Below are 25,937 nucleotides of genomic sequence, written 5' to 3'. Positions count from 1 at the left end.
AGAGAGCAGTTCCCAGACTTTGCTGCCCGTGAACTCTGAGAACTTGCTGGAATATCTCCTTTCTTCTGAATGACTTTCCTGAAAGGTGTTCAACTAGTTAAAAATCTCTATTATCACCAGTTCTACTAATTACTTAAAAACCCCCCTATTTGTCCTGTATCTCACCAAACCTCATGATCCACTGTCATGTCTATTTCCAAAGAAATAGTGAGCTTTATTCAACTCTTTAGATAGTTTTGCCCACTATTAGCAGATTTTCCTTCTCCCAGTAATCATAAATATTCACTTTTGTTAATAATCTTTTTGGTTTTGGCATGTACAGTATTAAGAAGGCTTACACAGCAAGCAGCAAGCTTTTCCTGGATGTTCTGTTTACTTCCACTAGTAACATTTTTTTAAATATTAAAAAGTGGAAGCGCATCTGTTTTAGCTATTAAACATGTATAAATCCTTTGTAGATATAAACCAAATCTAGTTGCCCTAATCTGTAATGAAGATGTGATTTCTTATGCTCTTTATTCTAGCAGACAAATGCAAATTAAAATTCAGCTACTGGAAACAGTACCTGCATAATTCTAGCTATATTGAAAACACACAATTAAAAAAACCTGTTACAGTATTTAGCTATTGAAAAAAAACATGTTAAAGCTAATGTTGACTTCTCAGTTCCCTCAGTCTTTAGCGCAGATTGAATAAAATCCTAAAATGTATGTTCTATCTTGTGCAGAACATGGTGACTTAAAGGCAAAACCAGTGTGAAATTTTCTTACCATAGTTATGTGGGTTTATAATGTCCCACATTAAGCTTTTGACTCTACAGAAACTATTATTCTAATTTGTGAATGTTTTCTCTTAAATACCTGTGCACTGCTAGTTAACTCCACTGCTATGAAATACACATTATTGATACCGCTGTCCTGCTGCCTTCAGTGGCCTTTGTTGAAAATGGACATTGACAGTCACCCTTATGTGACTGTGCTTGCCTATCTATATTAGTTAAGCTCTCACCATTTCTCAGGCACCAAACTGCCTTGATGCCACTGCTGACATTTGAGCCTGACTCAGAATTTAATCCTTGTACAAGAGCTAAGAGGAGAGCTCCTGTGCTGGAGCTCCTGTTCACACTCCACTTGTATGCGTTTCTAGGCAGCTACACTGGAGGATTCAGGACAGACACTGGTGTAAGTCAAAAATAGCGATGACATGCCACCTCTCTGGTGCGAGATGAACGACTGGTCTCCATTCTCCAATCGCCACATCGGCAGTCAAGCTGCTCTCTCCATACAGTTTATTCAGGAATGTGCTATCAGGGTGCCAGCTAACTACCAAATGCGGTGTTTCACAGCGTGAAGCCTCCTGGCTTTGTGCCACATAAAAGGCCTCTCCTAATTGCCTCTTCAGGCAATACCAGTACTTCAGGGAAGACCATTTCCCAGTGATTACTGAAGGCAGGTCATTATCAGCCCTGACTTGTTACGCCCTAGTTTTGTAAGAATTAATGAAAACGGACCTACTTTGGGAACACCTAACAAATTGGGTCTTGAGAGTTTGGTGGAGGACCGTCTGCTCTGAGAAGCTAATCTGGTTTAGACAGTGGTATAGTTGATTACTGCAAAGGTATTTATGGATTTGTCAGTGAAGCTGGAAATAAAAAAACACATGTTCACAGGGAAGTTCACTACTGGAAGATAAATTGTTAAAGGAAAACCAATACCCTTAAGATTAGGCAGCAGCCTAGCAGCAGTTTTGAAAATTAAATTATTAAATGTAAGCCCCTTTCATAATCTAGACTTCCAGTGCTTTTTAATGGCCATTAAGTGTTTGTTCACTTTTTCATTCACCTACATAACTTTGATAAATCTGGCTGCAATTAAGGCCCTGGGAAAGGGCATATGACTCCATGCCTCTGAAAAATCTTTCCAGGAAGGATAGGAAACTGGGAAACATGTCCTGTGTGATGCAACTTTGTTGCAACAGCTGATCCCTGCTGAGGGTTGAATTACTCAGAAGTTCTCAGAGGACGAGAGCAAATCAACTTGTTGCCTTTTAAAATCCATGGGCTGCATGTCCCATTGCTCCCCTAGATTCCTCTAGCGTATGAGTAGGTGTCAAGGGACTGTATTAGTGACTGTATTGGCAAATGCAAAACACATAAACACAGTTTATATTGCTCAGTATTTTTGAGTGATTTATAGAATTTAGATATAAAATATTCTTCAAGCGCTCAAGGCACAACTGCAAAAAGTTGAGAAAGAAGAATGCCCTCAATTTACATTTTCTAATGTTCTTATGATATTGTATTTTTTAGGTCTCCTGGGCATGGTTGCTCACATGATGTACACAACTGTATTTCAAATGACTGTGAATCTTGGTCCTGAAGACTGGAGACCTCACACATGGGATTATGGCTGGTCCTATTGGTACCTATTTATATTTGGTTCTTCCATTACATTTCAGTCACTTCACCCTATGTTCAAGGAATGCATACGTAATTTATAAGGAATGTGTCTACCTTATTTCAGTTCTGGGGATGCAGCTGTTTTTCTCCAAGTTCAGTTATTTTATTATTGCATAGAATGTATAAGCTTGTGAATTTTGCATTCGCCATCCTTTAGACAGTACAGAGACCTCCAACTGCTCTGCATGAAGCAGAGGTTCTTCTCCATACACATCAGACCCAGATTTAGTACCCTCATTTCCCAGGACATCTACCTTGCATAAGTTGTTTAAAACTCTTCCAGCTTTAGCCATTTAGGCTGATTTTTTTCCTTATCAGATATATGCTTCAGGTTGTTGTATGTGGAGCATAAATCAAAAGTCAATCGGGACCAAAATTTTGGGTCAGTAGAGCAGAGCTCAAGCTGTTTGTCTCTTTCATATGTGCTCTGACAGCTGAGATCACAGCTCATTGTCACTTATTCTTTCTACTTTTATTGTACCAACAAGAACTTATGATGCAGACTTCCTAGGGATTTTTGCAGTGAAATAAGGTGTTTCTTTTGTCTTTTGTTCTGTTGCTTTTCACCTTCCTAAGAACTCAAATCTCATTCAAAGGTCACTGTATATTGCTCTGAATCTTTCCAGGAGTCTGTTTCCCAAACCGCAGTGGTTTGTTTGAAGCTATTGTTACATGTGTATAAATGGAGATGTTTCTCTAGTGGTTTCAGATCACTGAAGGATGGGCCTGGTCAGTACTCCCAAGCTGGAGATTAACCAGATCATGACAAATGGTGTATTTCATCCTGTTTGTCCAGCAGATGAGGTAGCCCATCCTCTGTATGTCACACACTTGCTGGAAGTGAAAAGAGTGATCCCCCTTCTGTCAGGAAGAACTGGTCTGAGAAAGTCCAATACCAAATATCCAGACAACATCCTGGACAATGTCCAGGGGCTACTTGGATACCCTCAGTGGGTATCATAGGAATGTGCAGGATCTTCAAATACTGTCTTCTTCTCTCCTTTCAAACTTAGATACTTTTTGCTTCTTTGACTCTCACTGCTTCCATTCATTCATGTTTTTCACTGAACAGTGGTCAGTAGAAAGAGGGGGAGTGTTTCTTTGTTGCTTCCCCCTTCCTATGGGAATGGAAACAGAAAATTGCAGACTGGTACTAAGAAGCCTGTTCCCTCCTTTCCATCCTACTGGGAGGAGAAGAATCATATCACTGTCACTATTGCTGTTACTGACACAACTCCACTGATGCCACTATTGTCACCATCATCGTGTTCATCACTGTTGTCATCACTGCTGCTACTACAGCCAGCCTTCTTCTGAGCACCTGGACTAATGACTTTCATCATGTGGCACACACTCAGGATTTCATGAGTGCCCTCTAATGATTCAGTGCAGCCTGGGCCATTGAATGTCCAAAGAAACCCTTCTACCAACACAAGACTTTCCAAGCCATTGGTGCCTGCATACAGGAAGACATTGAGGAGATGGTCTGTGTGGTGCCTGTTTTCTAATCAATTCATTTTTCTGTCAAGATTCAGTTTCTTCTTTCCTTTTTTTCAGCCTAAAGTCAGCTGCATCACGCTGTTTGATAGTAATCTAAAAATAAAGCAAAACATACATACAGGTACCTCACTGTCTCCTCCCAGCTGCCTCTCTTAGTTTCTTTCCTCTTACCTTTTTTCATATATAATGTTGTCTCTCTTCTGAAAACCTACATCTGCATCTCTTTTCCTGTTGTATGAACCCTTCAGTCTCCTTAGCTGCTCTCCCATTGACTGTATGTGAGAATCTTATCTGATGGTGAGAGAGGAAGGATGTTGAAGTTATTTGTCTTTGACATGAAGAAAGAGAATAGATGCCAAAAAAAGGGGCATTAATGATTATAACTGACACTCCTTTTCTAATTACCTCAGCACCCACTTGTGGCCAACAATGTCACCAAGACCATGACAGGCACATGGGCAGGAAGAGACACAGGCAAAGAGTTTGCCACTTTTACATTGGGACTTATAATGATCTCCTCAGTAGCCAAAAAACCCCAAAGAATTTGGTCCATGGCAGCAGCTTTTCATCCCAATCACCAGACCTTATAGAGCAGCTGTCACTGTTCCTCCTCTGTCCTCGCATCCAGCTGCTGTGGCCAGGGTTTTTCTTCCACCTGGCCTAGGAAGCATGAAGACCTTTCTTTTTCCTTTACAGTGCTGGAATTACTAATGATAGGTAGACTCACTCTGTGGTATCCCTGTACATCTCTTTAATAAATCCCTCCGTATCTCTCTTTTCTTCAGCAGCTTTCCTAGAGTTTGAAATATTTTTCTATTATTGGTGATCTCTCACTCTCCTTGTGTTTATCAGATTGAGGCATCGTCACATCAAGAGACAACATTTTCTCTCTAAAGACCTGTCATGTACTAAATTCCCATACACACCTCATACAGGATACTCCATGTAGTAAAAGGAAAACTCATAATCCAGCCTGAGCTTCTATCGGCATTTCTCTTATGCAGATGAATGACTGGTTGCTTTAGTTTGCTTCTTTGTTGAATCAATCTGTTTGATTTCCCCTTTTGTTATTCTTTGGGCAGAATTGAAATTGAACACTCCTCTTCTTGAAGCTGAGTTTTCACTGCAGCCAAACTGCCCTTTATTCTCTGACTCTCAATGGCAAGACTTCACTCACTTCCTTCCTCAGTTCTCTCTTGTCAGATGGGGGACTTTGCATTTTTTCCAAATTGTTCATGGAAAAGGAAAAATTTCTAGCAAAAACTTTGAAGAATTACAGTGATATACTTCTCTCATTGTCAAAGGAAACCATTTACTTCTGTCTTTTGATATTTCTCTTTTAACACAGTATTGATCTACAAAAGAATCTGATCATAAGAGATTAATTTCTTTCAGTCTTTGCTAAGAGGCCTTTATAGAAGCTTTCTTGAAATCAGTTTCTCACCCTCATGTGACTGAGTCCTTCAAAGGGCTTCAACAGATGGATTAGGAAAAACACCTTCAACAAAAACTGTCCTTCATAATATCAGTTCTATCAATTTGTCTAGTAATGCTACTGTGTTTCAGTTATTCAGCCAAAAATGCCTATTACATGAGTCAGGACTACTGCACACCTGTCAGTTTTATCTTATTCCAGAGTCTGAATCTTCAGTTCTTCTCTACCGTGGTTGGTTTAATCCACAGGTTACACACCACCACTGGTAGGCCTGCTTTCCCATTTTTGCTGCATTCGAGTGCGGAGGTAAATCTACCTGCTTCTGGTGATCTTCCTTTATTCTTTCTATCTCTGTTATAAGAGCTCTCTGCACTTGAGAGTTAGTCAGGGTGTAGTCTGACTGACTTTAGGAGCAAAGATAGTTTAAGCTGCTCCCCTTCTCCCCACTTCTAGGAGTCATTCACATCTATGTGCCATACTCCACCATCCTCAAATTCTGTCAACACATCTGGTTGTCTGATCACCCTGGAAACCAATCCTGGCTACAAATAATGCTTAAAAAAAAAAAAAAAAAAGTAAAGAGGAGTTATTAAGAAGCCTAAATGAGTTTGTTGATCTACAGCAAGGATGTGGGAACAAACAGCTCTGAGGGAAAGGAGAGATAAGCAGGTGTTTCTTAAATTGATTTCTCCACCAAAGCACATGTTTTTGTTAGATAATCATGACCTTGTCATGCTAAGAAAGGCTCTCATGAGTAAGTTCCTCCACTGTGAACTCCAATTCATTCTGCTGTGGCCATATGTTTACATGTTACTTTTATACCTTCAGCACCCATTGCCAATTCAGTAGTCTGGAAGTTTCACACATTTTTAGCAAATTGTACCTCAATGTCATTTTTTAGTTCTGTCTTCTTATGATTTTACTTCTAACACTTCAGAGTTCATGTTCTTTTCTCTCTGTTTAGTCAGGACTTGTATTTTCTCAGGAATGCGTTTTAGTGCCTTTTTTAGCTAGCTATTCAATTGTGCCTTCTCTTTTCTTTTTAACCCTTTTGGATAACTGGCACACATTTTTCTCATTGTCACCTGTGAGATTTGTAGCCTCAATAACTGCACCTTTTAATTTTTTATGCATCCTCTTTTTTTTATAGTTCCCCTTTCCGATATTAAGCTTTAAGTAGAGTAAACAGAAATCTGAGGTAGGGTTTCATAAACAGGAATGTTAAATGTGAATATTATAACCAATATGTAGAGGTCAACTACGTTAGCCAGGTATGTAGACGGTCATTAACCAAGAATCTTTCTTTCTCCCCAACTATGGTCCTCTCCCTGACACACACTGATACAATCATATGCATGCAGTGTTTTCAAAAATAAAATTGAAGGACTTGGGTATGAAAATGTTCTGCTAATTTCTGATAAACCTTTTTGTTTATAGCCTCGCGTGGGCTTCCTTTGCTTGCTGTATGGCTGCAGCTGTCACCACTATTAACAAATATACAAAAACTATTTTGGAATTCAAGAACAAAAGAAAAACGCTGGCAAGGAATTTAAAGGTTAAATACAAGTTTTCTGATCATACAGCTCCAGAGAAAGCTTGCAATGTGTATGTGAACTCTTTTCACAACAGTACAGAGGACCATGCACACCCAATAAAAGGCTTGCATCAACTGACCACTGTTTCAGTTCTGTAAATCTGAACCGTATCTCAAGGCATCCTGTAATTTGTAATGCTAGATCAGAATGAAACAGTATTAATTAATAAAAATGTGTATTTGTATAGCATTAGTTATTTTTCTTAATAAATAAATTATATTTCCATGAATGTTTCAAGGAAGTCTTAGTATTTAAAAGTCGATTCTGGTGTCTCAGTTCAGGAAAAGACAGTGACACAGGTTCTCCACTGCTCTGATTTTTATGCAGTCTCTAATGTTAATATAAGTATGTGAGTTTGTTAGAATTTCAGAGCATTATGGATTTCCACCCTAATTCTTTATTGAAAAGACTGTAAAAAATCCCATCCCAACACCCAAATCCACAAAGAGTAAGGCAGCAAATAATGCAACTCACATGTGGTGCATGGTTTGAATAATTTGTTTGTTATTAAAGGTACAATCTCTCCAGGAAAATCTGTGTATTACAGCTTATGATTCAAGAGTTTCATCATACGCATAGCAGTAGGATTTGTTGTGAAAGAAAGGCTAATAGAGGGAAGAGGCTTTCAATGTAAATACTAGTCATTTAAAATGGCTAGGAAAACAAACAGAAAGCTGGAAGATACATGGTTGTAGCCAGCACACAACTCACCTGTGAAATTCTCTAGGTATCATTCTGGCAACAGTGTCAGAAAGAATCAAAATTTGATTTGTGATTATTATACATGAAGAATAATCTACAGTCACATTGAAGATGGGAAAGTAGAAATGATTACGTTTGTCATAGATCAGGAATTTGCAGCTGCTCCACTCTCAAGATCAGTGTGGAGTTTCCCCATGGAACTAGGCCATGTGTGCCTAGTCTCTTGGATATCAGCTTTTCATTGTTGTATGAATCCTCCCACTAATGAACCCTCTAGGAAATGCACTTGTGAATGGTGGGTGGCAAAGGCCTTACACAGTATGCTGAGCAACGCTGGGCTTTAGAAAAATCACTACACATTTTTTTTCAGGCAAAATGATCCTAACATAAACATAGTCTGAACTTGTCATGCCAGCAGAATCCGTAGTATATCATTTTATGGCCAGTGATGATGGAGTTGACAATAGGTTAGCACATCAAAAACCAATTAGCTCAGAAGGAAACCATGGCCCATTAGTGGCAAGAGAGGAAAATTGAGAGACAATAAAGTGAGGTGACATAAGCCAGTCTCCTCAGAAGGGAGGTGGTGGGTGGTAGGAAGTCCACCAAGGGGTGGGTGGCAGGCACCTGGGCCCAGCCTCCATCTGCTATTTAACTGGCCTTTGGGAGTGCTGTGAACTCAGGACAGGCAGTTTGTGGGCAGGATGCAGGCAGGGGCCTCAGACACTGCTTGGACTGTTGCTGGCTGCTGGTGCTTGCAGTTTGGGCAAGAGTTCTGGGGTCTGCTTCTAGTTCTTCTTGGAACAAGTTCAAGGCTCCTCAGACCCAGGTTGCAGGTCGGAAAAGCTCCCTCCCAATCAGGGAGTTTCAAGCAGTCATGGAACTATTGCTAGGGAGAGAGCTATATGACTGCTGGACTGCAAGCCTAAGGCCCAGAGCGTCACTCTTCAAAGCAGCAGAAACTCTGCTGAAGGCAGTGTGTGAGTGTTCAACATTGGTGGTGACATGTCAGCAGGCGTTGTCCCCAGCACCAACCTGAACAATTGTTCCAGGCACATCAGAGGTCTTGGCCCAGACTGGGCTCCTGAGGAAGGATGAAACTCTCTGTCTGTGTCCAGGTCCCCTTGCTGAAGCTGGAGCAGGTGAAGGCAGCACCCATACCTGTAGGAGGTGTGCTGTGACTGAGAAGCTCTATTGAAGTTAAGGAGCTGTGGGAGGTGGTGAGAAGGCTGCATAGCACAAGGGATGATGAAAAAAAGATTGACAAGATCTTCACAGAGACACTGCAAAGGTGAGAAGCCTGAACTCCTATAATGGACAGAAGGAAGACCATCTGGAGACTGTGCTCACTGGAGACTCCCAGGACCAGGAATGCTGGATATAGTGGCTTCTGGCAAGAAGACGACTCTTTCTCCATTGGCAGATCTGCAACTGAAGAGTAGATTTTGGTCTGTGACCACAGACAAGAGGCTGCAAGCTCTGTCTGGGGAGCATTCAGAGCCAGCTAAGCCTGAAACATGCAGCAGAAACAGTGGAGCATGGCAAGTGACAGTAGCGGGACACTATGGCCTTTGGGGGTTGGAAGCTACTATCTCATTTCCTGACTTGCTATGCAGGGATGTTTGCTGTTTGTTGGGGGCTTAGATCTGAGGTAGGGAGACTGCTGAAGCCTGTCCAACCTTCAGACTATGATTCCATGCTGATTATCTATGTGGACACCAATGATACTACTGGGGAGACCTTGACCATGTCAAGAGTGACTATCACTCTAGGGGGTGAAGGTGTAGGACATGAGGGCCCAGGTGGTGTTCTCATTGATCCTGCAAGGACAAGGCTTAGGAGTAGGGCATGGATCCTGTGAGTCAACACTTGATTGTGCACAGACAGTCCTGGTGACAGGGGTTTGGCTTTGACAACTGTAGGTCTCTCTCAGAGGATGAGGAAATGCTGGGGAGAAACAGGGTCTACTTGGCAAAGCTGGACAAAAGTATCTTTGTGATCAGGCTGGCCAACCCGTTGAGAAATACTTTCAACTAGGAATAACAAAGGCGGGAGATTTTACATGAGGTAAAGTCAACAGTGATGGAAAGCAAAAGGTGCAAGGTGACAGAAAAAAAATGAGACCTCAGAAATGATAAAACAGGGTGAAGAAAAACCCACCTCAAGTGTATGTACACAAATACAAACACCCTGTGAAACAAGTGGGAGGAACTAGATCTTCACATGCAGTTGATGAGCTGCAGTATCATAGGAATAGAGATGTGGTTGCACAACTGGGCTGCTGTGATTGCTGAAGATTAACTCTGTGGTGAAGGACTTGGGAATCTTGCTGAACTGAGACCACAGCAAGCCGAAAATGTGCCTGACAGAAAGAAACCAACAGCATCTTGGGCTGTATTAGCAGGAATATAGCCAGTAGATCCAGGGAAGTGATTATTTCCTGCCACTTCGTATTCATTAGATGACATATAGAATACTGTGTCCAGTTTTGGGCTCCACAGCACAGGAAACACAGGAACAAAGATAATTAAGATCAGCAGATGGTCACAAGATGGTGAGGGGGCTGGAACACATGTGATATGAGAAGAGACTGAGGCTTTTTCTGCCTGCAGAGGAGACCTCAGAGGGACCTGAAGCCCTCCAATATTTACTACGTCTAACAGTCTTCCAGTTTCTACAAGGAGGTTATTTATTACATGGAGCCAGGCTTTTCACACTGCTGCATTGTAGGAGAATGAGAAACACTGGGCATAGGTTCAGATAAGAGAGGCTTGGACTGGATATAAGAGGAAACTTCCCCATCATGAAGACTGTCAAGCAGTGGAACAGGCTGTCCAGAAGAGGCTGTGTAGTCCATTACCAGCTTCTAAGCGTTCATGAACACCTTAAAAACAAACAAACAAATGTAAAGTGGCATCTTTGACTGGGGTAGATTGTGTCCTGCCAGCTGAGACCTTATTTTATAGATCACTGTGGGACTCACTAAAGGATGTCAGTCAGGTATTTATACCCAAAGTCATCTGGTCCCTTCACCAGGGTTTGCTTGATTACATGTTTTACTCTACCTAACTTGTCTGCACTTTAATTAATTTTCAGCATCTTCAGCATTTGGTATTCATCCAAATTTTCCCATCCAGTGGGAAAACTGACAGGATCACATTTTCTGGCTGGGATAATAACAAAATTATCTTGGTTGGAGACCAACTGCAAAACTCACCTATACCTACAGACTCACATAGAATTGTAGAAGAGTTTAAGTTAAAAAGTACCTCTGGAGATTGCTGGTCCAACCTCCCCTCTCAAAGCCAGACCAATTAGATGATGTTGCTTAGAGCCTTGAACAGTTCAGTTTTGGGTATATTCAAGAAGTGAGATTTCCTGACCTCATTGGCAACCTGTCCCAATGCTTGACTACTGTAATTCTGGAAAAAATAGTTCCTAATATTTAATCAGAATTTCATGTGTTCCAATTTGTGTCCATTACCTTTTTTTCTTCCACTGTGCACATCTGAGAAGTCTGGCTCCATCTTATCTGTATCATCCCACTAGGTAGCTGTAGAAAGCAGTAAGATTTCCCTTTTCATTATTAGAAAAGTCTTTTATTCATTGCAGCATGCCCAGTATTCTGAAACTGTCACCTTCAGTTCTGCAGATGAAAAAAGCAGTTGCTAGAGAGTTTGGTATCCACTCTAGTAGAAGTAGTCTCAATCCCTTGACCAGAACACAAGATTTTTATTCCTTCCACTTGTTTCACATACTGTTTCTGTTTCACATATTGTTTCTGTTTCTAGTATCTTCACTGATAGAGGAATTATTCATTATTTCATCTGACTTTCTTCTTTTCTTCCTTTATAATAACTGTGGTCTTTTTACAATAGATTTTTACCTATCTCATGTTGTTCCTAGGTGTCACTGATGAATTTCGACCTCATCCAGGAGCATATTTGCTTGATGCCTACAAAACCTTTAAAAGATCTAATTTAACTGCCTCCATTTTTTTTCTTAGCCTGCAGTTTATAAACACAGACTGGTAGTCTCTACCATATGCTCTTTCTTCAGGATTGTTTCTCACAGTGGTTTGCACTCATATAAAATACTGTATGTGGACCAGAGCTTTTAAATAATTGTGCAATAGGACCCCCATCCTGATCAATTCTTAAATCTCAGATGACCTGGTTTTCTCACATGCTAGCCATTCAAGAAGGTCTGCTGTTGGATGTCTGGTAAACAAAATCACTCAATGAAATGCAAGACTTCTTATCCCTGTTTGCAACACATGTTTTCACATTCTGGCCCTTATTTTAACTTTTGACTCCCAGATTGTAGACATCAATAATTCTGGGGTAATTCCTGAAACCACATTATTTGAAAGCAGGCAAAAAAACCAAACCAAAACAAAACAAACCCCAAACAACAACTTATCAAATACTGTGGCATTTTTATCTCAGTTCATTTGACCCAACCAATCTTGATGAACGCGGCACCTCAGTAAAATTCAGATGCCTGTGGAGGATACACAGATCTACAGTTGTGCTGGTTACCTAGAGCACAGTGAAAGTTCACGAACAAAATAGACACTTCTATTAGTCAGATAAATCTGTAAATTTATCTGTAAATAATGTCAGATAAATCACAGGTTACAGACACCTGTTTCTTTCACTACTTAAGAAGGGGATCTGGGAGGTTAGCTCTGGGTAGGCTATATCTAGGACAGATGTCTAAAATTAGACAAGAGTCTCCTCACTGTTAAGACTTTGCAGTCTTAACATTCTTTTAAATTCTTCCTTACTTCAAGGGCCCTTGTGTCCAGTAATGCCAATTTTCACCAAGAAACAGTTGATCTCATCACAAAACTCCATAGATTTAAAACCATGCAACTGCAGCTCATATTAGAAGAACATTATGTGCCCTTCAGGCATGTGGGAAGCTTAAAAAAATTAAAGGAGCTGTAGCTGAATATCTGTCTCCTATGACTTCTACAACTAAATCTGCAGGCCTAGTTTTGTCCTCATTTATAAAAGTTAGTATTATTAAGTAATTAATAGATTAAAAGTTAGTATTATTAAGTAATTAATAGATTAAAATATGGCTGAGTGAAGTTCACAGAAAATATTTCTTAATGAACTCATGTCATACTATTTCTTTTTGTCATCATAATATTTTTTTATATGTAACATATATCCACAGGTGAGACAGTGAGGCAGAGATGGACAAATGAAATAGAAAAGTTCAGATTAAATAATAGATTTCCCCAGAGGAAAAAAAAATTACATCAGAAATACCAGTAGAGAAACCTTGTTCTCAGTAAACCACAGAATTGTAGAAAAGTGTGACACATTTACAAGGTCGCCTAATCCTCCTTTTCCTCTAGGCAGGATAAACTAAAGCTACATAGCTTTTTTACAGATGTTTCATTAATCTCTTTTTTAAAGCTTCCAAAGACAGGCATTCTAGAATTTCTATGGCAATTTATCCTTCATGCTTAAATATTCTTAGCAGAAAATTCTTTCCCTGTAAATCTCCTTTGCAGTAATTATAGCACATTATCTTACTACGGCAGAAATGGAGAATGTTTTAGTTCTGTACTCCTGGCAGTACATTTTAGGTATTTGAAAATTGTTTAGATATAATTTTCTTCTACTTTCTAGATTAAAATACATCTGTTCTTTAAAAATAGATCACAAGTGTTATTTTACCTTTGTCACTCTTACTGCTTTTCCTTGTGGTTTCTGGAACTGTTCCACATTTTTAAAGTGAAATATTCAAAACCAGTGAAGAATTTCTGCTGATATCTAGAAAGTGCAAAACGGAGCAGAAACATTTTCAGCTTATTTTAACATGCAATCCACTTGTTTTTTACAACAAAACAAAATAATGTTGATTCATGTTTAGCTGTGATGTCCTATGATTCTCTGATTCTTTTCTGATGAAATTACCCAGTTATTCCATATTTCGTTTTTGTGGAGCTGCGAAGGGCTTGGCTGTTGCTGAGGTACAGACACAAGTATAACTGAGACCACGGCAAAAGCCCATTTGTTTGAGGGAGTAGAGTTCTGGTGAGGAGCAAGAAAATTTTGGACAAAGTAGATGTTTGACTTCACAGTTAAGACATAGTAATTCAAACAACAATAAAAACACAGTGCTACAACAGAAAATAGGTGGAGCTCCAGCAGGTACTGCAGGAACTGGCTACTTCTCACTAGTTGTGAACTACTTCCCTGAGTGAGGTAGATGCATGCATGTTTCCTGAAGCCAGAGACACTCAACTGGACATACAAGAAAAGGTTAATGTCCCTGCAAGATGATAACCATTTCATTTCACTTCACTGAGGATTCCATTCACGTCTGGTGATTCTTACTGATAAAAAGAGACAGATAAGGGCAGCTGCTGTTGAAAGTTACATGAACAACAGGACTTGTTGGAGCAGCAAGTGCAGTTTGGTTGCACGTTTTCTGAGTAGGTATTTCATTTGTAAGTATTCTGCAAACAAGGCATTTTGACAGTGTCTGCAAAAAAGTAGGTGATCATGATCTCTGTGACACAAGAAAGACCAGGGGAGGATTTGGGAGACAGAATTTAAGCTCTTAGATATGAAACTGAAGATCTGGACAACGTTGCATTAGCCTTATTTCTATTCTGGTTCAGCTAAGAGGATGTGATAATAAGGGGGTAAGTCCTCAGCATGAATTGGGAAATGTGATAGGGAAGAGAAGCCTAGAATGACTAGGAGTGAGATAACTTTGAGACTATATGGAATTTACACAATTGACATGAATAATGGCCATGTTCATGAAGGACATGATGATTAATTACCACATGTAGCAGAGTGGACAAGGGAACTCAATGATCAGTAGCAGTCAGAAAAATATCTCAAAACCAGGAATTTGTATAAGATGTGTAAAAGAAGCAAAGAAGTGAAAAACCCAGGAAGCATCTGTATGCCTGTGAATCCAGATTCTTTATCTATCTTGAATGCTTCATGCATCTGTAGCCTGTCCACCTTTAAAAAAAAAAAAAAAAAAAAGATAGGTAAACAAGGAAAAGATATAATAAAAGAACAAGAAGGATAATCCGGACTTCTCACAAAGGGAGAGTGAATAGATACCAGGGCTCTCCAACTTGGAAAACAGGTAACAGCATGGAAAGTATGATGGGCATGGATGACTGGGAGTGAATGAATTGAGTACCATTATTTTTTGTCTCTCACAGTAAAATAAGTAGGACATACCAGAGAATATTATTTGACACCAGGTTTGAAGTAAACATAAGGAAGTCTTTTTTTATATATATGATTAGTTCCTTTCCTCAGGGATGGAATCTTTCAAATAGGAATTTGAAAAATTTGCCTGAAAAATTGATAGTTTAACAAGATGCAGAGAGAGATTCTGTTTCAAACTGTGTAGCAGATTAGCAGAACCTGGGAGAGTATAATACAGGAAGTCTCTCCATATTATTGTCCCACTCTTATAATCTGTCTTTTAAGCATGTACTCCAGGGTCCTGTCGTGGATGAGATACTGAACTTGATAAGCCCTTATTTGGGCTCATCATTTTCATGTCCTGCACATACTTCTAAAAACCACATCTGAGGAACACCATGACCCAGGCTCTAACCCCACTTTCCACACATTTTTACTCCTCTGTCTCCCACATCTTCCTCCTTCCCCATCCCGTTGTTCCCGTAAGTTCCCATCAGTCCTAGCACTGACAGACTATTCTGATAAGTTGCTGCAGGTCCCCAAACTTTGCTCTACTTATTTAGATCAGGAATCACTCTCTTACAGCAGCGATAGAGTTCCTAGTAGAGTTTTTCCCCTACTGTTGTAGTGCAGACAATGATATCTTGTCAGATTCACTAAATCCAGAAGAGTAGAAATCCCACAGATGAATGTGTGTCAATGGTAGTGAATCACTGAGACATTGGCTGGTTCATGTTTAATAAAGTCTCCTGCTTTATTCTACCCATAGTGAGAAGCAGAAGTCATTGACATTTCAAACATAATCTTTTTTTCAGGTCAAAAGTAGGGAAAAGAACTGAACAAAATCAATTTTCCTCTTCTGTCTTCAGCTTTTCCCTAATCCCCGAGGCAACAATGGCAAAAAACAGCTCAGGGAAGAAGGTGCGAATGTAAACAGCTGCTCTGGGGATAGGGTTGGCCATAAGCACCTCCTGCTTCTTACTGCTCACTGTGCACAAGACTTCCTCTGCCACCTCCACTGGGTGCACACCATATGCCACCTTTCTGAAAAAGACTGCAAATCAAACAGAGAAGAGTGAGAGATACAGACAGACAGACACATTTGAGGGAATGGTGGTGAAAAGATACACAGCTAGTGCATCAGTCAAATGAATTAAAACCCTACACACTTTTAATCCATTACCCCTTCCCTTCCTCTCATCAGTATGTCCCTAAGATCTTTTTACAATTTTGAAATAAAATCCTCACAGTCCGTAAGAGAAGGAGTAATTTGAGTGCAGTGGAACTCTCCCTTGGGACCTTTCATACTCTGCTCTACCTCCATTCCCCCTGTGCCCTGGTGTATTTATTTTCTCACATAACTTTGTCTCTTTCCATGTTCTTTCTCTTTTCACCAGGCTCATCTGATCTCTCCAATCTTCCTTTTCTTTTGCTCCCCTAACCTGTCCATCCTTTCTGTCATTTCCATGCTTTTCCTTATGCTCCTTTCTTCTCTCAAGGAAAAGCCTCCATACTGCTACATGGGCCTCATCTACCATCTCTCTTGATGCATCAAACCTTACATTTCCAGATAGATGCCTCCCAGTTGCCAGGTGCTGGTTGGCGATGGTATGAACAGATGAAGGTCGGATTCACAGTGCTGACAGAAATACCAAATTCTTCCATTTCAGCTCTAAGACAATCAAAAAAGCCTGCTGCAGCATGCTTAGAAGCAGCATCTAAAAGAAAATTAAAAAAACCCACATATGTATGCTTGGATATATGAATGTATGGATATAGATGTATGATAGAGCTCCATAAAACACAAACGTTTGGAAAATTGAGTATGGAATGATTAACCAAAAAGCAAAAGAACAGTGAATTATTTCACCCAGTGAAATTCTCATATGATGTATTTTAAAAAAGCAAAAGAAAATTGTTTGTACAGGACAATTATGCATGTGGTATGCAGTCAGTCTCCCTAGACACGTCAAAGAGCATGTGTCTGGATTTCCCAATCAGAAGTATTAAGACCTGGGTTAAGGAATAATACTTGTATTATCTCCACAGTTTAAAAATGTCTTTGGTGGATGGACAGCTGTTCATGAGATGAGTTTCCACACCATCTGTTGCTGCAGTTTGTGACACATCAATAAAATGCAATGAAATACATGTCCATTTCTGGAATGCAGGAGTACTAAAGTTTTGTAAACTTATTAGGCCTTTGTCCTGCATCAGCAATCCAAGATGCTTTTAATATTAAAGTTAATTTTAAAGTAACTGAATGTTAAAAAAATTTTTTTTAATTTCTCTTAGTGTCTTTTTATTGAGAATGGTATTAAAGAAGGATGATAGTATATGAACCTTGACCAAAAGCAGAACTAAGTGTTAAGCACAGCAGAGCTGCAAAGCACTCATCCACCTTGTATTTGATTCGGTTTGCAGTGGAAATCAACCTGCGCATAATATAAGCTAAAAAATGGCAGGTGGGTTTCAGGAATGGGAAGAAGCTTCTCCATTCATTTGTTTTGACATTCCTTCTTCTGGCAGCTTCATTTCATGCAACATAAATATATTGGTAGAGGCATTGTAGAAACTATCTATCTCTGTTAGCTCTTCTGCTACTCATGATTCTATGCACATACAGTGTATCTTGACACAACTGGCTCTTTCCTAGATGAAAACCATTCCAGGTGTCCCATCAACGTGTTTTTTCTTTTCTGAGACTTTTTTGTAGCTCTTACATTTCTTTTCAGATGGGGTGACCAGAATTGCACACAATGTTCAAGATGTGGGCACTGCACACATTTATACAAAGGCATAAATACAAGATTTAATTTTTTTCTCTCTGTTGTTCTCCTTACAGTTTCTGTCACTATATTTTCCTTTCATGGAACTGTAAGTCACAATCCTGAGGCCTTGCAGACCTTTTAATTCAGAGGCCATCATCCACTCTGACCTCCTGTCACAGTTAAATCCTATTCGTCTATCCTATATTTTCTGTCCACTACCTTTGAACTTTATTAATGCATAGACCTTTCACCGTAATTCAGGACAGACTAGTTTCATTAGGAGTTTTGGATGAAAGACCTTCTTGAAAATTTTCTGGAAAGTCAAGCAGCATACAGTTACTACATCTCATATTAAACTCCCACACATAAATCCACGAGTTTCCCTTTACAAAACAGTAGCTAGTATCTACCAGTATGTTATATATATACGCTACTTCATTATTCATTATGGTTTCTACCAATATGCCCAGTACAGATGTTAGGCGTACAAGTTTGCTGATTCTTGAATGTCTCCTAAGATCATAAAAAAACCTTGCTGTCACATTTGATACCTCTTGTCCTCAAGTACCTTAGGAAGTAGTTATACTTCAAAGATAGTATTTTAACTATTCTTCTTGAGTTCTACTTTGAAAATTTTCCAGCCAAATAGTGTATTGGTAGTTTACTGAATTAGGATGCAAATTAGCACTTTTAATAACCAATTAATGCCATTGAATACTCACAATTTATGTGCATTTGAAAGCACATTTTTGCTATGTATAACTTACAAGCTGCACGAAATGGGATTCCTATTTTTCCTTGGATACTATTAATTAGAACAATTTGGCCAGTTCTTCTTGAGATCATGTTGGGAAGAATAGCTGGAAAAAAAAGAAATAAAAGAAAGAGCCACATAAGGAAAAGAGCTCAATGTGTTTAGTGAAAAGAAGTGACAAGTGTAGATAGCACAACTTTAATGAAGGTTGTCTCAATACGGCAATCGAAAGTATCACAAAATCCAATAGTTGGAAATTGACCGTCTTGTAGACTTGACTTTGATTCTACATGCACATTTGGGTACAGTATTATCACATTTAATTGTCAGACTGTCTGTATCCTTGCAAGGGTTTTGAAAACAATTGTCTCTGTAACAAAGGCAGCAAGCACGTAAATAAAGGAGTCACCACATGAAAAATAAAATAAGCAGACATTTAAAAAAATGTCTATCTTTCAAACACCTGCTTATATATTTCTTGACCAATCTATTTCCAAACACAAGCACTCTGATTTTGATTTTCACCTCAATTTCAGTCCATTGTTTTTCACAGAGTTGTTCTTGATTATAGTGAAGAAGGCAAATATAAGTGCAAGTGAAACAGTGTAATGCCAGTGACGTGGATCTCAAGCTTTAAGTAGCAACAGCAAAACAGGAAAAAAATTAAAATACCTTTTGTTAATGTTATAGGTCCAAAATAGTTGGCATCCATTATCTTTTTATCAAGTTCCAATGAAATGCTCTGCACTGCTCCTTTCACCTTCATACTTGCATTGTTGATCAGTATATCCACACAGCCATAGCAATTCAGGATTTCCTTAGCTACATCTTGAATGCAGTTTATGTCTGAGATATCCAAAAGTATGAGCTTTGGCGCATATGTCTAATAAAGAAAAGACATTTCAAGGATACCTGTTATATAAAAATGTATTTCTATTTACTTGTCTTCAAAATTAATTTACCTCGATAGCTGAAGAAAGTGTTTTTTTCATTTTCCCCCAAAATTTAATTTGTTCTTTTAACCCACTCTAGAAAGAAGGTAGTTCAGCAATGGGTATTCATAGACTCTGAAGTTCAAATGAAGCAGAAAACCGTGGATAGGGTAGGCTGGACTAGCTCTACGCTATTGAGTTCTGTCTCTCTTGTAATCAGTGGAGACAGACATTAGGCACAGGGGGTGACTCCTACCACTTCAAGTTATGGTCTTTCTGTAAGCAGCCCTCTGGAGAACTTTGCTGACCACAGAGTCTAGGATATAGTGCTTTGATAGATAATTTACACATACATGGGGGGCAGTTGGAAGGTAAGAATGGTTTGTTCAGCCATAGGTTTTCCAAACAGCTGCAATATCCAAACTGTATGATTTCTGCAAAGATGTAGATCTGCTATGAGGCAGAGGAATGAACTCTGAGTATCTTCTCTTACTATATTACTATGACAATGTAATGCCGGTCCCTCAGTGTATTTTTTCATAGCTGAGTCTGCACACACTAACATGAACACACTACTTTTATGGTTATGTATGCAGATGAATGAAGCTCACTGGGGAAAAAAAAAGGTCAAACGCAAATATTTGTTGGTCTGGTGAGCAATGGCTGTAGAATTTGTGTGATGCCTTCAGGAACACCTGTGCCCTGAAATGAGTCAGCTATCTGTTGGTCACAGAGGAAAGCTTTCCCATCAGCATCAAAGAAACACCTTCCAAAGAATTGGCAGCAGGGGCAGCCTTACATGTCTACTTCCATAGTGACCCAGTCAGTGGTAATGAGGAAATGACACTCTTATTCATACGCTCCTAAGTAGTGGAGAAACTCAAAATTAATCCAATCTTTAGACCCATTTCCCACTCCTTGACCACTCTTATCATGTCAAAAATGGATGGTAGTTCCTGTGATTAAATGAAGCACTTCAGATCCCTTCCATCCAAATTAACAGGCAAATTCCTCTGCCTAGCATTTCTAGTTGGGTGGCTTGTTCAAAATGCAGGATGACTCAGTTGCTTTACAGTAATTACCTCGAATTAGCTCAAGAGAGAAGGATTTCTGACTTATACTTTTGATATCATGCTTTGAAGAACTGCAGAGGTGTTTTTCTCTCCCTCTCTCTGGACTGTGGTGGGTGTGTTACCTGGGTGACCAAAATCACCATTAACACTGAATCATGTTTCATGTACCTTGTTTTACTGGATTTAAAAGCCCTTGTGTACCCAAACAAGGTGTTTACCTCAGGTTGTGAATTTTCAAAGCAGAGTGAGAAAATACTTACCATACTGGGGTCTGCTACACTAATCAAAGCATCATACAAGGCTTCTAACTTTTCCCATGTCCTGCCACACAACACAAGCCTTGCTCCTCCTGAGTGAAACACCCGAGAACATTCTAGGAGAGAAATACATTCAAAAGAAATAGTGACAATAATAACAATTTGATTTTGTTTATTTTTCTTGAACTGGGATGATGTTTTTTGCTAACAATGTTTAATCTATGCATTAAAATTCATTAATTTTGAAAGAATAAATATATATGAGAAAAAAGGAAACACTAAATGTAAATATATATCTGAGCAATAAATTAAAATTAAATGTAATCCTATAATGCACAATCAATGGTACAGCATAATGATACTGTTTAGTCATGGGATTTAATAAAAATTTGATTAAGAAAAGAACATTATGACAGTTAATTGATGATGGGTTTGACTTCTTAGAAAAATTGTTTTGATTATCTTTCTTCCTTAACTCTCTCCACATACATACACACTTGCTCTAAATAAAAATATATACAAAAATAAACGCTTAAGGTTGTTACAATACAAACTGTATCTTTTGCACACCTTCATGTCTACTGCAATATAAAGAAGAAACCAGTCAACCCCAGTAAATAATAAAACTAGCTCTATATGCTACCTTCATGAAACTCTTGGCAACATGAAACTCATCTACAACTTTGAGAAAGATCAATATAGAAAACCTTACCACACACTGGCCCACAGATGAAGCACCAATGAGAGAGGCCTTTCTTCTACAGACCCTTTCCTCCATATGTAATGCACCCCAAGACCTTTATCTCCTGAGTATTACACCTTCCCAGTAGTCAGCAAAGGCATGAGGGACCAGCTTGAGCTACTTCTTGTTCAGCTGCATTCCCTGAGGCCTTCCTGAGAAGGTCGTTGATAAATTTCTGGGTAAGCTGGGCTGGCACTGCTTTTTCTCCATATATTTAGGGATATTCTGAGCTAGGGATTCACCCCAGTTTAAACTAGGTCTCTGGGGAGGATTCTTCTCCCTTTCTTATGCAAGTGAACTATGATTATGCTTTTCTGAAAGTGGGCACTCACATAACAAAAGGAACTGCAGCCAGTGTTACCTATTATCCTACCTCAACACTGGCTAGAAGACTGCAGCTGACTCACTAGTTTAGGTCTTCATGGGAGTATGTGATCAACTGAATCTAGATTATGAAATAGCAGGCTGGAGCATCTTGTCATGTGTGTCTGGTCTATTTTCCTCTCTAGGTGGTGTTGAGGGAGAATATATTCCTCACTGTCCTGTCAGTTTGACCAAACAAAGGCATTTAAAAACACAGAACATAGATATCTCATGTGCATCTTTTAGGAATTCATTGTCAGTTGTATCCCTTTGGCTGTTTTAGGCTGCTACAGGGTCTATGTTCCAGCTCAGTTGAACTGAAATAGTGGCTATCAGCCCAGAAATCTGTGAAGGCTGTCTTTCTGACCAGGAAAAGTACACAATTTCCTGCCTTTTCTTTCTTGGAATAGATAATGTCTTGCAGATAGGCCTGAGGATGTGACTGATGACGTGTCCACCAGATCTCTCGTTTGGGTGCAGCCAGACAATTAGTTGACAGTGGGTTATATGTGCTGGTAGGATTGGAAATCAAGAGTTATTTTCCTCTCATGTTTTTTTTCCTGACTAGGTCTTCCAAAAAACTCAGCCTTGCAGCCCTCATATTTGGTCCCTAAATCAAATCTGTATGACAGTTACATATTCAGCATGGGAAGAACAGGAATATGGTCTTACAATTACTCTTATGCCTTTCCAGCCTGGTTGATCTGTCTTAGTTCCTATGGTCTTTGTTGAATGATCAACAGTGCAACCCTAGTGTTATAGCTGTCCGTCCTCCAAAAAGCATTTTCTTCAGACTTCAATACCCACAGGTAAATCCAGTTATGTTAATATGCTCATCTTAGATTTCTTAAATGCATATGTTAGATTCTTAATATCTGTATGGAAGCACTTCTGGATCCACTCTTCTATTTTTGTAAATCTGTGCAGCTGGAGACTTTTATTTATGTAATCTTTTTCACTATTTACAATAGTAATTTAATGAATGTCTTTTATTTTCTTTTTTCTAACATAGAAAGATTTTTGATTTAAAGCCCAAAAGATTATTTGTCAGTATTAGGACAACTACACCAGTATTTTTCCTATGAACATAACAGTTGGGGCACCCTTGTGAATACAATGTGACAACTGTGTGAACAGCAATAAAAGGAAAAAAGGGACGCTGTTGATGTTCTCCTCTAGAACTATCCTGGACTTTTCTGAGTTATAGCACTGAAAAGAAACAGGAATCAGGTTTAAATAACAACCATAAACCATTGTAAACATCTTCAATCATCACAGGTTTTGTTTATCATTTTAACTTTTATAAATGTCATTTTTAGTCCAGAAATTCTGACATGTGGTAAAAGGAATTTGATGGTTGCCTAAGAGCTCAAATATGCAGCAGCTGTCCAGACAACTGGTAATTTAAAGCTCTGGACAAATGACCATCGCATATGCATGAGTGGACTGCACAGTAAATTCTGCATGATTTGGAATTGTTCAAGACTGCAAATAACTTCTCAGTATCACCCTCTGGGATACTGGCAGTAGATACATTTAGAATATTAAAATAAAATTGTTTTGAGATTCTTTCTTTATCATCTATGTGAAAAAGAGGGTGGGGGGTGGGGGGGAGGCGATTGTCTTTGTAGCCTCGAGAAAAGCAGCAGTTAGTCAAAAAAAAAAAAAAAAAAAAAAAGAAGAAAGGTTAATAAGGAAATCTTCCCCAGGGCTTGTGCAGTGCTGGAGCAAGATACCTGGAGAAATGTTCAATAAACATTCCTTATCTTTGGACGTTTCCAAGGTTTGGCTTGAAGCCACACCCGACCAGATCTAGCACTGGTGATATGCCGGCTCCAAGCAGAATTTTTGTCTAGAAACCTCCAGGCACCCTATGATTCTATGAGACACCCATTTTCAGCTGGAGAACTCTAAATCATGCCTCTTCAAATAAAAATACTGAAATATAACCAATGAGAGAAAATGCATGTTAATATTATCTTCAACTGAAACTGAAGTGTGTCAGGGAAAGGGAAAGACCAGGTGGGATATGGAGGTTGGAATTATTTCATACCTTGCTCTAAGAGGCTCTGATAAAGAGCACACCTTGCCAGTGTAGTGTGTATTTCTGTTGCAGGTCTCTGGTCTGTTCTGCTAAGGAATAATTCTGCAAGAGCATCCCCTTTCCCCATCTATTTTCTGCTTGGGAGTGCAAGGTTTGCAACATACAGCAAGTCTTCATCGAAAACACCAAAATGTAGCCTCAAGCTATGTTTGCCTTATAAGGCACTGGCATCCACTGCTCCTCAAGAGATGACTAGAGCAGGACGGTACATAAGCAATATATGACCCAGTACCTTTAATCTGGCAACACTGTGTAGGCAGGAAGTATATGCTAAGTGGCTGCCCCCCCAGTCAATCAGCTTATATAAACAAATAAATTATCAAATACCCTTTCCTTCCATCCACTGAACCCACCATGACACATCTCTAGGCAGCCAATTGGAGGTACTGGAGGATGTCAAGGCAAGAGGAGTAACATGGGAGATAGAGGGGGCAGAGATGAGGAGTGAGCAATGTTGTAGTCTTTAAGGGCTGAGAAGGAACATGTAAAGAGTAAGGTGACACCTGTTTATACTGATTTGCTGCTACCCTGTAGTGACAGCCTATGTAATAAGATCTCATAGTAACAACATGTTAAAAATAACACTCTTAATGTGCTTACAGAATGTCTTATTCTATTGAATTAAATTAATACAAAGTTCTGCAGTTCCTAAAAGTTTACCAACAGTTCCTGTGGCTGGGACTAAAAATGTACATTTAAATATCATAGGATTTGTTTAAAAATATATTTCTTAACTTCTGTTTCATCCAGGAAGTTATGAATATATACAAGGTAATGTATGCACATTTTATCACCTAGAGGGTGGTTCTCTGGCTGTTTTTGTTCTCTGACACTGAGCAGAAATGAGACAACTCACCCTTTCCCAGTCCAGAGATGGCATCCGTGATCACCACCACCTTGTTTTGCACAGCTGACTTGGACAACAGCCACCTGACTGACTGGTAAATATAAATAATTCCACTGATTCCTAAGAGAAGCAATGGTAGAGCAAGTATGGCAAGAATACCCATCTCTGTGGAAAACAAAAGACTAGATGAGAGTAACAGTAATCATAATATGCATTCATTATTTTTCAAATTATTCTTATCTAAAAAATCAATGTTTTCATATATAGAAAATCCAGTAATCCGCATGCCAAAGGCTTGAAGTAGTGGGAAGCTTGTTTTCCAATCAATGCCTTAATATTATTATTTAATAAACAGGGTATTATTGTTTATTTGTCTGTTTTCCTCATCACTTCATGGTCTAACCAAATCTGGATTTCTTATATGCAAAATTACTCTAGGTTGGCAAAAACGTAATAGAATTTTAGTACAAATATTGCCTTGTGGCAAAACATAGGCTAATATATAACACTTAACTTTTAATTATGTTGCTATTATAGGAAAACAGATAAAAAGCTTTTAATCCTAATTTCAGATAAAACACATAATGGAAGTGTTTTCTGTTCTAAAAGACAGAGAAAAATAGAATCACTTACTATGGATATGAAGACTCCAGGTACAGAAAAAGCATTCTTTTGTATTTTTGTAAATTTTGTATTACAGGTTTAATTAAAGTACTTTAGCAATTTCACAGAGCATTGCATTTGTTGAGGCTGCTTGCCCTGAATGAGAATGGCTATGTATAGCCATGTGACAGAGATACTTTAAAAGTAAATATAGCATCTAGAGTGTGATTTACTTGCCTGACCTATCTAGTCCAACAGGCTGAACAGTCATGTAAAAGCTCTTAGAACAGTATCAGTTCAACTGTACAAAGAAATATCTATCTTTCTGTCTTGTCTTTGATTGCAGTTCACAGGACTGTCTCAATCTCTTGTCATAGACCTTCAATTAACTTTGCACATAAAAACATTTTTATAAACTCCATTATAACAATAGGTCTTCAAAAACAAGCAAAAGGTACCATAAAGAATTTGCCACTTGAAATAATCACTGTTCAGCAATATGAATGATGTATATATGTGTCAGAAAAAGGTCTTTGAGCAAGTTGGCTTGGGAGCCACAGAGCTGTTGTGGACAGCTGAGTGATGGAACAAATACCAGGCTG

General features: G+C 39.0%; 1 protein-coding gene and 1 long non-coding RNA gene across 2 annotated transcripts; both read right to left on the bottom strand.

The window, feature by feature from the left end:
• Positions 1-10,361: 10,361 nt before the first annotated feature.
• Positions 10,362-14,918, bottom strand: LOC141933012 (uncharacterized). The gene is made up of 4 exons (XR_012625969.1): positions 14,505-14,918; positions 13,387-13,482; positions 11,175-11,336; positions 10,362-10,574 (listed from the first exon to the last, which is right to left on the bottom strand). It is a non-coding gene; the product is annotated as an uncharacterized LOC141933012 (long non-coding RNA).
• A 700-nt stretch (positions 14,919-15,618) lies between these two features.
• On the bottom strand, positions 15,619-25,492 carry DHRS7C (dehydrogenase/reductase 7C). The gene is made up of 7 exons (XM_074847111.1): positions 25,366-25,492; positions 24,742-24,897; positions 20,680-20,792; positions 19,087-19,297; positions 18,428-18,520; positions 16,452-16,607; positions 15,619-15,943 (listed from the first exon to the last, which is right to left on the bottom strand). Exons 2-7 carry the CDS (start codon positions 24,893-24,895, stop codon positions 15,735-15,737), a joined length of 936 nt encoding a protein of 311 aa, XP_074703212.1. The 5' UTR covers positions 24,896-24,897; positions 25,366-25,492; the 3' UTR covers positions 15,619-15,734.
• Between the last annotated feature and the right edge of the window lie 445 nt (positions 25,493-25,937).

This window comes from Strix aluco, chromosome 21, assembly GCF_031877795.1.
Source record: "Strix aluco isolate bStrAlu1 chromosome 21, bStrAlu1.hap1, whole genome shotgun sequence".
NCBI classification, from domain to species: domain Eukaryota; kingdom Metazoa; phylum Chordata; class Aves; order Strigiformes; family Strigidae; genus Strix; species Strix aluco.
The sequence above is the reverse complement of the archived record's forward strand: the minus strand, read 5'-3'. Positions and strand labels throughout refer to the sequence as shown.

Bases quoted from the DNA above. Each gene is read 5' to 3' on its own strand.
- DHRS7C (XM_074847111.1), bottom strand. From the start codon at position 24,895: ATGGGTATTCTTGCCATACTTGCTCTACCATTGCTTCTCTTAGGAATC. The intron at 16,608-18,427 runs GTAAGTTATACA...ATTTTCTTTTAG, and splicing joins AATCCCATTTCGTGCAGCTT to ATGCTGCTTCTAAGCATGCT. The intron at 15,944-16,451 runs GTAAGGTTTGAT...TTTGATTTGCAG, and splicing joins GGAGGCATCTATCTGGAAAT to TCTTTTTCAGAAAGGTGGCA.